The 14,606-nt window shown below is 35.4% G+C and overlaps 1 protein-coding gene across 1 annotated transcript; it reads right to left on the reverse strand.

Moving 5' to 3' along the window:
* Positions 1 to 1,099: 1,099 nt before the first annotated feature.
* LOC145214069 (NACHT, LRR and PYD domains-containing protein 5-like) lies at positions 1,100 to 14,539 on the reverse strand. Its single transcript, XM_080082515.1, has 10 exons — positions 12,238 to 14,539; positions 11,531 to 11,680; positions 11,317 to 11,379; positions 10,701 to 11,012; positions 10,337 to 10,498; positions 9,624 to 9,806; positions 9,031 to 9,192; positions 5,225 to 5,404; positions 2,077 to 2,238; positions 1,100 to 1,201 (listed from the first exon to the last, which is right to left on the reverse strand). Exons 1-10 carry the CDS (start codon positions 13,984 to 13,986, stop codon positions 1,100 to 1,102), a joined length of 3,225 nt encoding a protein of 1,074 aa, XP_079938641.1. The 5' UTR covers positions 13,987 to 14,539.
* Between the last annotated feature and the right edge of the window lie 67 nt (positions 14,540 to 14,606).

Consider the following 14,606-nt stretch of genomic DNA (forward strand, 5'->3'; position numbering starts at 1 on the left):
GATACAACCACGGGATAAGCCCGGGTCAAAATGCGGTGAGTTTACGTTTGTCTGGAAGTTCGCCCGTGGTTTGTTTGCCCAAGCGATTGTCCGGTGGAAAGTTAAGACAATTCCACTGATTTATTGCGCCACTTGGCGGAAGTTGACACTTAAACACAATCCACAAGATGTCGCTATATATCAAGAAAGGCAAAACTACTTTTTCGCGACGCATTTGTCAAGACAACAAACTGTTACGCCGAACTATGGAAACCAAATGTGTTTTAAAAAGTTTTGAAATGTTGTGATTTGATTGAGCAGTGTGCAGGGAATGGTGGGAGTCGATCTCAGGTGTTGCAGGGAACACTTGGAAATATTATCGTGTGTTTCACACCAATAGACAAGTTTGTACAAATATTTTTACAACAATTCTATTTACATCATCAATATTCTAAATACGTCAATATAAAATCGAGTTGCATAACATGGAAAAAAACTTTTTGGCACAGATCTGTGGAGTGTTAGTTGAAGAGCAATGGGATATGAGAGTTCATATAGTAACAGGTTTTCAATTGACACATGCACATATGTTCACACATCATATATTCACAGTAACATACAAAAGTTAAAATAGCAAAGAGGGTGAACTGATATAATTTATATGTAATACAAAAGTATTTGAGAAGAAAACAGTTGATTTCACAGGACGACAAATGACTTAATGAAATCAAAAACTTAAAGAAAACAAACAATGATAATATAGCAAGAAAATAAAAAGCAATAGAGCAATAAAATAAAATGATGGATGAGCTCAAATAAATCTTACTTATATTTGAACAACAAGTAAAACTTGGAAAAATTTACAATGCTTAATATATATTTAAGAAATGTACAAACTTAATTGACATGTCAAAAAAAATAGAAAAAAAAATAGAAAGACATATTAAAAAAAGTTTAGGCAAGGTAAGCTGAATGATAACAATGACAAATAATGTAACAAAAAGTCAAAAATATTAACATGCATAAAATGGTTTCGAAGTAAAATTTCTCTTTCCATCCAACTGTCCATGAAACAGCAAAATATGTGTATTGTTGTATTTTCAGGATTCTTGCAGCTGAATTAAGCATACCAAACAAGTTTCTCTACTTTTAACTCCAGGATTTTCAAATCATCTGCATCAATGCAACTCTTCAGCTTCCAATCAAGCCTAAGCTCATCCATCTACAAAAACAAAGTAGAAGATAAAAACAAAACAAAATACATTCCTTACTTGTGTTGTGTTTGGGGTAGGGGTTCCTAAACTGGGATACATTTTATAGCACTTAGCAACCAATCAGCAATGTCTGCATAGAATTTTTCCGTGTATAAAAGTGTTATGGGAGATTAAAAGATTAAAAATAATCGAAAATTATTTTTAATGCTCATTCTGACAATTTAGTAACTGTTTTTGGGCCGTTGCTGTGTTTATGAGGTTTTGCTTATTGTATTGTACATGTCATAATGCGTTTGTGGCATATCAACTAACTTTACACCAGCAGTTGCCAATCAATGAAGGCAATAAACACATTTGCAAGAAAAATGTTTAATTTACCATAATACAACATAATTTTGCAACACATATACTTTAATGTTTAGAGCACACAAGCATATTAAAAAGTCATTTATGGAACCCTGCTATAAACCAGGAAATTTAAACAATTTGAGAAGCACAGCTCTATTTTAATGAAAATAGGAAAATATGTTATATTCAAATTTTATATTTAACATGTTAAACATTTAGATTCTGGTGAACACTTTAAATTCCAACTGAATAAAACAAAACTTTTTCACAACCAACCCTAGGCATACACTAGGGATGGGTGATCCAGGTAATATTACTTCACTCAAACAAGAAAACAAACACTTGTGCGTTGACATGTAAATGAGGCAATACATTTTGAAACAATTTAAATCGACATTTTACAATACAGTTCAATGTTCTGGTATAGGGTGTATATTAAAAGTGGTAGCCAAGGCAATAAACACAGCCAACTGTGTTAATTGAGTACATAAGTGTGTCTTTGAGTTTATCAGACTTTATAACAGATATATCTTACTGGTGTTTGTAGTGTTGACAATCCACCAGCCAATGCTGCTACTCCAGTGGAAGTGATTCCACATGTACGTAAGGCAAGACTCTTTACTTGATGCAAACATTTGGAAAGCTTCTTTGCCCCATCATCACCAAACTTGTTGTATGACAAGTTTAAGTACTGCATCTAAAAATTAAATTTAACATACATGCTATATCAATGCTGCACATATATATATATACATGCATTGAGAGCTGCTTGTAAGAAAATGTAGGAAAAACTAGAAGGGTGGCTTAGCACATATTGCCCTTGCATATACACTATAACCTATTTTAAAACATAAATATATTTCCTATGCTTATTTTGTATTGGGTCCCATATTAGTCACCGTCTTTTATAACCTTAGTCGTTTCTGCAGGCAAAAACTCATGGGTCCCCACACATGCAAAGTTGAAAATAATGCAATTCAAGAGATAACCGTAAGAAAGTCGGGTGTTGTAAGGTAAAACACAGTGATCGGCACTGGGCTTAAATAATAATACTATGTAGAATACAAACTACAAAATTAGATTCACCCCAGATATTGTTTGAAGTATGTCCTATTTAACAGTTTAAAAAACTGACCTATTTTAGGGGGCTAGTAGGGCAACTAATTGGGTTCGATACACAAACTAAAAAGATATAAAAACCACAATGACTCAATCAATAGTACTGCAAAATTTCAGCCCAATCCGCCAATGTTTAAAATTTCGACCACTAGAGGCGTTTTGAGCAACAACCGGTAATGTTTCTGACGTCATAGGGCTGTTAACAAGCCCCTAACTCCATGGCGCAAAAACGACCACCAAGCAACCCACCAACGAGCAACATACAACTGCTTGCCCTTGCTCCAAAGAAATCTTTCGTTTGTGGTGACCAGTAACATACAAATACGTTTTACACTTTAGAGCAGTGGTTCTTCAGGCCATGGACCACTGGCCCAATATAACTAATATCATGGACCATTCTCTTTTTTAATGAGGTTGATGTAAGTATATGCAACATTTTTGGCTTGAACTGGAATTCCTTGACCTTCTTTTAGTATTAATATACAATCTTCTCCAGTTTATAACCAAATTCAGTGGACTTCCTGTGGACCACCAAAAAAGTCATCATGGACCACTAGTGGTCCATGGACCACCAGTTGAGAACCACTGCTTTAGAGGATTATGGGGTAAATGTTAGGACTACAGGGTTGAACACAACAATCGACACCTATAAATGGCATACTATACAAGAAATCCAAATTTCAGCCAATTCTGACACTGTTTAAAACCTCACACATTTTAGGGGCTAGCAGGGTAAGTACTGGGGTTATCAACAAAAACAAAGTGGGAAGCACATCTACATAACTACATCTACCATCTGTGTAAATTTCAGCCAAATTCGATGGAAAAACAAGTCGGACAAACTTCGGGTAAAAAATACCCATTTTAGGGGGCTAGCGGGGTAAATACTGGGGTTATCAACACAAACAAAGTGGGATGCACATCTACATGAATATATCTACCATCTGTGTAAATTTCAGCCAAATCCATCAAACATTTGATGGAATAACGAGTCGGACAAACTTTGGGTAAAAAATACCCATTTTAGGGGGCTAGCGGGGTAAATACTGGGGTTATCAACAAAAACAAAGTGGGATGCACATCTACATAACTATATCTACCATCTGTGTAAATTTCAGCCAAATCCATCAAACATTTGATGGAAAAACGAGTCGGACAAACTTTGGGAAGAAAAAAAATGGAAGAAAAAAAAAGAAAAGAAAACAAAACAATTCGAGTAAAATCAATATGTGTCCCCTTCAGGGAAGGGGACCCATAATAAACACACAGTTTAAATTATTTACAAATGTATTAATGGAAATTAAACATTTCAATTCAGATTACTTTCTAATGCACCCCAGTGTTCTCCAACTAGCTAAAAATACTTTTTTTTACCAGTGCTGACTAGGGTTGGTCCAATAATAATGTAGCACCGCTGATACATAACACTATGCATGGTATTGGATAATGCTGAACCAACATTTTTAAAAACTAGGTAATTTTTAGGATTGTCAAAAAAGTGGATGTTTTTTAAAATCAAAACCATACACTTGTCAAAAAGCCTACTCTGTATTATTAAGTTATTGGGCCTCAACTAAGGACACAGGCCATTACAGTGCTTCATAAACTAACACTAAACGCTGCTTTGGAATGGTTTATGCAAACCTACACAACAAAAATAATAGTTAGATTATTTTAGATTACAACTTTGTTCTGTTGCCCATGTAATCTGGACAAGCTCTGGTCAGAATATCAATGAGTTTTAAAGTAAATAATGCAGTTTTATGTGTAGTCATTAAAGTTTGGGTATCAAATAAAAATGGGGTATCAGGTCAACCCTGGTGTTGACTTGAATTTGTTGCACTGAAGTGTGAAAAAGTAAAAAAGATTTTTGTTGGTAAAATAAATTACAACACAGGTCAACATACATTAGGTCAGGGGTGGGGAATCTACTTACGGCCACATGAATTGCACAACATTTTCGGGCAGGGTAAATAATTATTTATTTTTAAATTCCGTGTAAAAATGCCTTAAGCGCACAAGTGGTTTTCTATTTCATCGCTCCAGATTTGATTTTTCCTTTGCTGCTACATGTTTGCGACAAACAAGGCATACAGGTTTATCAGTTATTTTGACCCAAAAATAAGAGTTGAAACACCCTAGCTTTTTAAAAGAATATGTTTTAAGTAACAATATAAGGATCACATGCTAATAGCTCTACAAACAAAAATAAAACTAACACCACATGACAAATGATTTGTTACTGCAACAAGAGGCAAACAAGTGACTGTTATGTCACAATTATAGCAAGCGATTGAATGAGTAGTATTTTTGTGATAAGTTTAATGCCATAATATGAAATGGGGAGATATTAAATATATTCACCAATAATGGCGAAGACATTTCTAGGAAATATTTGTACATAAACATTACATTGTTTTTTATGTTGTGTTGTATACTTTAACAAAAATTTTGCGGGGGCCACAATAAAAAGGCAAGCGGGCCGCAGGTTCCCCACCCCTGCTTTAGGTGAATAAAATGTTTGATGTCAACACTTTAAACAAATGAATCAACTGTCATCTCACCGGTTCTTGGAGAGACAGCAAACCTGAAGCGATATGAGAAATTCCATCGGACGTTATTCCACAACCACGCTTAGCATATATAAAACCCAAGCCTAGTGACTTGACATTGCTCAAACATTTTGACATTGCTGCAGCACCAAGGTCACCGATTGGGTTGTCACCCAGGTCAAGTTCATCCATCTAAAAAGTAGCAGAAATATAAGATATAGTTAAAATATTTGTTCAAGTAAATTAAGTTCACACTAGAATGGTTTTACTGTGCTTTGTTTTATTATGTCACAATTAAACCTGACAGTTTAGTTGATAGAAAGTTTGCCTCAGATAGCATTATGAGTTTTTGATTCATGACTTGGCAATATGATTTATTGCATGTGAGTATGCTATCAGTGTTATGTTTCAAACTAAAAGAAATCACCCAAAACACTAAAGTTTATTGTGCTACGCTTCAAGTTAAGTTAATGTGTTATGCCAGGGGTTCCCAACCTTTTTATGCTCCCGTACCACTTGGACGCTCTTTCCTGCAACGCGTACCACTTTTTGCAGAACAACTAGTTTGATCGAATCATATTTTATTCATAAGAATAATATTGGCCTACTAAAATAACACTAAAGCACCACAACTAAATTTAATGAGATTTTTGTTTACTGTCCACCAATTGGTCAACAAAACCAGATAAACGAAATATAAAGCTTTGAATCCAAGTTTTTGTGAAAAAAGCGGAAGCTACTCGCGTACCACCTAAAAAACCTTCGCGTACCACAGGTTGGGAACCCCTGTGTTATGCAAATAAATGCTAATAAGATTTTTCAATAGATATCTTATCCAAAAAAGAAACAACCTATTAGATAAAAAAAAAATATATACTAGAAGGGTGGCTTAGCACATATTGCCCTTGCATATACACTATAACACATATTTTCTACACTAATTTTATATTAGGTCCCATATTTTCAATTGTCTTTTATAACCTTGGTTGTTTCTGCAAGCAAAAACTCATGGGTCCCCCACACATGCAAAGTTGTAGATAATACATTTCAAGAGATAACCATGAGAAAGTCGGGTGTTGTAAGGTAAAACACAGTGATCGGGACTGTGCCTGAATAAATATGCTTTATGGAGAACAAACTATTCAAATTCAGTCCATTTATACATTTTTGAAGGTTTTTCTATTTTATGGTCTATCTGAGAAAAAAAGTGTTAAACAGTGAGATAAAAGGCTAAAACACAACAATCAGCTCCTATAACACAAATCAGCGCGAATTGCACGTGACTGTTGGGGGCTAGTGGAGTAAATGATAGAGCTACAGGGTTGAACACAATAATTAACACCTATAAATATTGCACTGTACAAGCTCTCCAAATTTCATTTAATTCAGACATAGTTTGAAAAATTGACCCATTTTGGGGGGCTAGTGGGGTAAATGCTGGGGCAACAGGGTAAAACACAACATTCTACACCTACAAATGCACACTCTACAAGCTGTCTAAATTTCATTTAATTCTGACATTGTTAAAAAATTGACCCATTTTGGGGGGCTAGTGGGGTAAATGTTGGGGCAACAAAGTTGAACATAACAAACAACAACTATAAGTAGCACACTCTATAAGCTGTCCAAATTTCATCCAATTCGGACAATGTTTAACAAATTCACCCTTTTAGGGAGCTAGAGGGGTAAATATTGGGGCTACAGGGTTAAACACAACAATTGAAACCTAAAAATGACAAATTATACAAGCTGTCAAAATTTCATCTAATTCCGACACCGTTTAAAAAACTGACCCATTTTAGGGGTTAGTGGGGTAACTGATGGGGTTCAAAACCCAAAAGTATAAAATACGAAACCACAATGACCCAATCAACAGTCATGTAAATTTTTATCCAATTCTGACAATGTTTAACATTTTGACCACTAGAGGCGTTATTAGCAACATTCGTCAATGCTTCTGACGTCATGAGGCTGTACTGCAAAAAATCCTCGAACAAACCCACAAACCCAAGTAACAAATGTCTGGTTGCCTTTATAACACCTCAGAAAACTAACATTTGTGGTGCGCACCAACAACATTTTACACTTTGATGGCTAGCAGAAAACTAACGTTTGTGGTGCGCACCAACCACATTTTACATTTTGGGGGCTAGCGGGGTAAATACTGGGGTTATCATTCCAAACGAAGCAGATGGCACATCTACATAACTATATCTACCATCTGTGAAAGTTTCATCCAAATCCATCAAACATTTCAGGGCAAAATGGGGTGGACAAACTTCAGGGAAGAAAAAAAAGAAAAAAAAATTCGAGTAAAATCAAGATGTGTCCCCTTCAAGGAAGGGGACCCATAATAATCATATGAGGTCTTGACTCTACGTTATAAGCAAATTGGCCCAAAAAGTTGCAGTAGTCCAAATTAACCATTATACAACATAATTTTCAAACACATATACCTAGTGTTTGCAGCCACAAAAAGTGGCATGTGGCACCTGGCCCACAGGTTAGTGCAGTGCTCTTCAACCAGGTATACTGTATACCCAAGTGTATACCACATTAAAACTAGGGTATGACTGAAGAAAGGTATACGAAGGGAATACAGCTGTGGGTCAGTGTTACTAAACATCACTATTTTTATTAAATGCAGGAAGGCATAGCATGCTGGTGACCTATGTGAGACTGACCTGCTTGCTGTAAATATTATTGCATCAGGTTGGGATTGTTGCATCAATAATGTGAATTATGAAGCAAATAAGCACATCCCTGGAGTCTGTTAAGGTTGAACAATGTACTTTCTGAAATTTTACTTTTAAAAGCCCTGGAGTAAAGGATTGCGAATACAAAAAATTGAGAACAAGTCAACACCACACCACATGTCCACATCGCTGAAAGAATGCAGCAACAAGCCAGCCATTAAATCAACAAAAGTTTACACACTTTTGTATGCTAAATTTCCTGGACAGAGCACAGGGGGTGCACAACCTTTCCGCTGTGACGGCTGCATCGTAAATCCTTATTAATAGTGCCTGATGGCCAATTTAATTTGTAGCTTGCTACGTAGAACAGTCTAGGGATCAGACTTTACTGTTTATAACGTCACCATCTAAATTGTGACGCTAATGATGCCTGTTTTCGCATTGTTTACCCATAATATGTTTACAAAAAGTCTCAAACATGCGGCTTCTGCACCAAATATTTTAGTTAACATGTTCACGGCCACAGGTTGTCTACTCCTGACCTTTTGTTTGACAATAATTCACGCGACCAGGCAAGTAGTCTACCTATTGGTAGACTGTTACTTTCTATGGACAATTATAAATTGCTATGTGTAGGGTATACAAAGTTGCTTAAAAATTGTAAAAGGTATACAACGGGAAAAAGGTTGAAGAGCACTGGGTTAGTGAACCCTGCTCTGAACCAAGAAATTTAAACAATTTAAAAAGCATTGCTCTGCTACACCAAAAAAGAAAACTTCAAATTTTTTAATTAACATGTTAGGCATTTTGATTTTGGCGAATCCTTAAAATTCCAACAGAGTATACCAAAACTATTAACACAACCAACCCTAGGCATACAATAGGGATGGGCAATTCAGGGAATACTAATGTACGCAAACAAGAAAACAAACGCTTATGTGTGGATATGTAAATGTGGCAATAGATTATGAAAACAATTTAAATCGACATTTTATAATGCAGTCCAAGGTTCGGGTGTAGGGTGTATATTTTAAAATGTAGTCAAGGCAACAAACACAGCAAACTGTGTTAATTGAGTACACAAGTGTGTGTTCAAATTTGTCAGACTTTACAATAACTTACCGGTGTTTGTAGTGTTGACAATCCACCAGCCAATGTTGCTACTCCAGTGCATGTGATTCCACATCCACGCAAGTCAAGTCTCTTCACTTGATGCAAACATTTGGAAAGCTTCTTTGTCCCATCATCACCAAACTTGCTGTATGACAAGTACAAGCTGTCCATCTATAAAGTAAATTAAACATACATGTTACACACATGCTGCATATATACAAGCAATGTGAGATGCCAGGACACAGACCATTACAGTGCTTCATAAACTGACACCAAACGCTGCTTTGAAATAGTTTATGCAAACCTACACAACAACAATAATAGTTAGATTATTTTAGATTGCAACTTTGTTCTGTTGCTCATATAATCTGGACAAGCTCTGTATAATACAGTTTTACATTTAGTCACTAAAGTATCGGATATCGAATCAAAATGGGGTATCAGGTCAACCCCAGTGCTGACTTGAATTTGTTGCACCAAAGTGTGGAAAGTAGAAAGAGATTTTTGTTTGTAAATCAAATTACAACACAGGGTAACATAATTTAGGTGCATATGATGTTTGATGGCAACACTTTAAACAAATAAACCAACTGTCATCTCACCGGTTCTTGGAGTGACAGCAAACCTGAAGCGATATGAGAAACTACATCAGATGTTATTCCACAACCACGGTCAACATATCTGCCACCACCCAAACCAAGTGACTTGACATTACTCAAACATTTTGACATTGCTGCAACACCAAGGTCACCGATTGGGTTGTCACCCAGGTCAAGTTTATGTATCTAAACGGTAGAAAAAAGATAAAAGAAATGCACATTTGTTCAAGTTCAAGTAAACACTAGAGTTCTTTTACTGCTATTTGTTTCATTATGTCACAATTGAAACTGATAGTTTAGTTGATAGAAAGTTTGCCCCAGATAACATAATACGTGTTTTTGATTCATTACTTTTCACTATGATTTATTACATATTAGTATGCCAACAGAGTTATGTTAAAAAAAATCACTTAAAATTCTGAAAACTGTATTGTACCCTGCTTCAAGTTCAGTTGATGTCTTGCACAAACAAATGCATATAATATATTTCAAAACACAAAAACGAAACGACTCCTTAAGGTAAAGAGTTCAGAAATTAAAATCAGTGAAATCACACAAGGGCTTAAATATACTCTATATTTTATTACAACAAGAAAACTTATATGATCTAAAATACACCCAGTACAACAAATATGTTATGGCAATAAATATAAACTCACTTTAGCAGTTAAAACAAACATTGTAATCCAAGTTTTATAGTCTTTTCAAGAACTTACTGGTGTCTGTAACTTGGATAACCCCCCAGCCAATGCATTTGCACCAGTGGAAGTGATGTCACAATCACACAAGATGAGTTTCTCCATCAGATGCAAACATTTTCCAAGCTCCTGGGCCCCATCATCACCAAACTTGTTCTCTGACAAACCCAAGCAGGGAATCTAAGCAGGAACAAATAGTTGGTCTATAACTATTTTGTAGAAACAAACCACAGAATCCTAATACAGTTAAAAACTAAAATGTGAACAGTTATTAAAACTCAAATATCTTATATTCTAACTTATATTCTAACACAATCAAGCAATACTAAAGTTAATTAAAAACATTTCTGTGAAATTATCATCAAAAGTAACAGTGACATACCTTAGTTTGAGAGTTTAGGATGTTTTGAGTGATGCCTGGCATTCCTTTACATGTGATTCCACAATCACGCATTACAAGTCTTTTCAATTTGTGGATTGACTTGGTAATTGCACAGGCTCCAATGTCACCCACTTCATTGCCACTGATATCCAATATAGCTTCCATCTCAAGATGTTCACCCAACTTAACAGCACCAACTGATGTCATGCCAATGCCTTCCATATCAAGTTCAGCTACTTTGCCCACCCCACTGCTTAGTATGCTCACACCTTCATCTCCAAGAGGTATGTGTCCCAACTCCAAGCTCTTTATCTGTTAAAACATAAAAACAAGTAATTATAAGTAAACAAAAAAAACATTATAATCTCCTCATTATTAGTGGTTTTATCATTTTAACATATATTGGGGAAAATGGTAACTTCTTAAAAATACAAATTTTCTTTTTTTCAAATGTATATTGTACAGTTAGGTGATAAAATATAGTTGAAGCAGACAAACTGGACTGAACCAGAAATAGAGTTTTCAGCGTTAAGTTGTTGCAGTGCTTGGTGTCTGGTCAAATGTGATTGAAACTATTTGTATTCATCCAAAGATAATATTATTAAGTATAGCAAACCTGATGTGGGTGATCAATTTGCAGAAGTCCATCTTTAATGCTTCTAGCCAATGTTAATACATTCTGTAGAAAAATAATGTTTTTATATTGGTGTATTTCTAAACATAAAGTTTTGCAGGCAGTTCTTGCTTCTGTGTTACTAGTGTAGTGCTTTTGTATAATTTGTATAAAAAATTTTTAATGACAACCCCTTTATTATCAATAAATTTTAAACCTTTCTGCTCCTGTCTGTTGAATCACGAAGGGAACCAAATGGATAAATTCGAAATCTCTCCACATGAGGAAGGAAGCTTCCAGCGAACTGCAGTTGTTCATCAGGACACTGTCGTAAGACGAATTCATCGAAGGACGAACAGGTGAAAAACTTTTATTTAACAAAGCAAATGTTGATAAATGAGCAATTAACCTGACACAACCGATATTAATTAACTAAAAGTGCAACCACAACATTACAAGTATTTTAAAACAAGTGACACCAAACTGTGGGGATTCCCCTCAACTGCAAATGTTTAATTTAGAAAAAATACAAATGTTTAAATGAAATTAACACTTTATTTAAACTCAACATTTTTCCTCACTGCAAGCATGGGGTAATTTTTATGCATTATTTTAAACTATAGTTACAGTTTGGTGATTATCAATTACTGCAACTTACTTTCTTCAAGCTTAAAAAAGTATAATGTTATAAAAAATTGTTTTTTGATTTTACCATTTTGATTTCAAGAGTCATTGAGTTTAAATATGTTTAAAAATGATACAAACATATAAATACATCAATTGAATCGGTTTGTACAAATTAAGTTTTAATTGTAGCTTCACCAGAACAAATAATTACAATTGTATATTACAAAGTATATAGCCGCGGTGGGGCAAAGGAACTAATACTGAAACATGTTGACAATATCTAGTTATCATACTAACTTTAACTCTGTGTTCTTTCACAAATTTTCCAAAACTCTGCAAAGCATTTCCAACAAATGACAGCCGAACATCTTTCAAATTCAGAGTGGTATTGTTAAGTTTGTAAAGTGAAGCCATGTTTGTGATATCAGATGAAAATACAGAACCCCTCATGTTAGCAACTGTTGGTAGAAGTTTGGTCACGGGTAAGCTAATATCATCACTGCCAAGTTCATTCAAACATGCAAAAAGATGAAACCACTGTTGCATGAAATGTTCTTCATCACTTTTAATTACACTCGCTGATAGTTTCTTTGCTTTGGATTCAGCAATTGAACCAAGAAACTTTTTCTTCTCTTCTATTTCACCAACTTGTGCTGCAGGAGAAAGTCGTCTGGCTTTTTTAAACACACTATCTTTGCAAATGCCGAAACAAAACTTTACAACATTTTCTAAATCTGCAGACTCAAAAGCATTTTCAAGAAAGGATTTGAACTCATTTAGAGACATAAACAAAACAAGTCTGAGTGCAACCAACAACTCTTGCCAGGAGCGATGAACAAAGTAGCTAACTTTATCTTGTTGCAAAATCTGAATTGCAAGACCATCCTCTGAATCTACAACTGCATTGACAAATGCTTGTTGTGTTGCCAATGGAATCTTAAACTGCTCCAAGTCCTCATCTGAAAACAAAGATTTGTTTTTCTGCCACCCATCAAATGCCAAGTCACATAGCTTCTTAACCACGTTCATGCCTTTTTCAAAAGAGCAATGCTTTGAACGAATGTATCTGTTCAACATTGCAATGTAAACACCTGTGACTGTCATATTACCTGAAGTTCCTCCCCCTCCCAACAGAAAGTTAAGAGCCATAAGCATGTTGACAGGTACTACACAGCATTCTAACAAAGCTGGGTTGTCTTGGAGGATTTTCCAAACTCTGTCAAACTGTTCACCACATACACACCTAGCAAGTTTTCGCTGTTCATTCGGTGCTAACCCCAAAATTTCCAAAATAAAATTTGGTCTATATTCTGGAGAGGCATCAATAAACTGAGTGATTCTTGATGTTACCAGCTTGTAAGCATTCTCAAGTAGTTTGCCGTTTAGTATGTTATATAATAGTGCCATTGGTTTTGCCGATTTAAGTGGTAATACATCTGGATATGAATGTAAGTTTTCAGTTTTAGCTTCATCCAGACCATCAATGATTACTACTGTGTTGGGATCCTGCAAGATGAAATTGATCAGCTCCTCTTTCTCTGCTTCCTGTATTGAAAGACTTCCCTTTGCAATCAGTGATGAGAAAAGTAATTCAAATAAATCAGTTTCTCGCTCAAGGTCAATGGTGCCAACCGTGATGTAAAATACGAGGGAAGCATTGGAAAGAATTTTCTTGTCCAAAATTTTTTGCACAATAACTTTTGTCAATGTGCTCTTTCCCACTCCAACTGCACCAACAACACCAACTGATGTTTTATCTTTTTCAATGTCCCCTGCTTCAATCTTTGCTCTTTCAAACATGTTTTCCACTGTGATATCACCTTTCAGTTTATTTCCTTCATCTACCACTCTGGCCATTTTTTCTCGTTGTTTTTCAGGATCATTGTCTTTCTGTCCAGTATATTTTAGAAGCACAAGATCAACTGGTTCCACTGCTCTTCCATATTCTCTACCACATTTTCCTTCTACTACTGTCTTCAGATGCTGGTGCAATTTTTCTGCTGTGGTGTCAACTGTAAAAAATACACAAACTTTAATGTCAAGCATCAAAAGTTGGTCAGCAAAGCAGTTTTATAATGCAAGATTTTATTTAGTGGGCCTATCGGATTGCTCTATTAGCACTGTAAATCAATGGTCTTCAACCTATGGGTCACGAAGTGGGGTCGCCTAAACTTTTCCTGGGGTCGCTATAAATTTAACGTATTGGCGTTTTAATTTATTACCGAAACATGATACGTTTTGTCCCAGTTCGCAACCTTTGCTCATATTTTGCAGTACAGGTTGGTATCTCGTGTCACAATCTAATCATTGTGAGCCAATAGTCAATATAAAACAAAAGTTGTTCAACTTATTGTTACGCGATAGAACCCTATGATTGACATTTTGTGTTCAAAATAATACAACCGGTACAAGAAAAATACATAAACTTGATGATTTCTGCAAACTGGTGAGCTTTAATGCGAATTAGATCGGGCAAATTTAACGAAACTTTTGGGTTCTAACATTTAGGCGTGATAATACACACAGAGTGCTAATATCTCAAGTCTTCTTGAAAATCAAGCAGGCATGTTTACATGAAAATAGTTTCAGTTTCGGCATTACTTGAAACATTCTGCTCCCTTCCGGAAAAATGGGGTCAGATGAAAATGCTGATTCAGTTTTCGTTT

Source organism: Phallusia mammillata, chromosome 2 (genome assembly GCF_965637545.1).
Source record: "Phallusia mammillata chromosome 2, kaPhaMamm4.hap1.1, whole genome shotgun sequence".
Lineage (NCBI taxonomy): Eukaryota > Metazoa > Chordata > Ascidiacea > Phlebobranchia > Ascidiidae > Phallusia > Phallusia mammillata.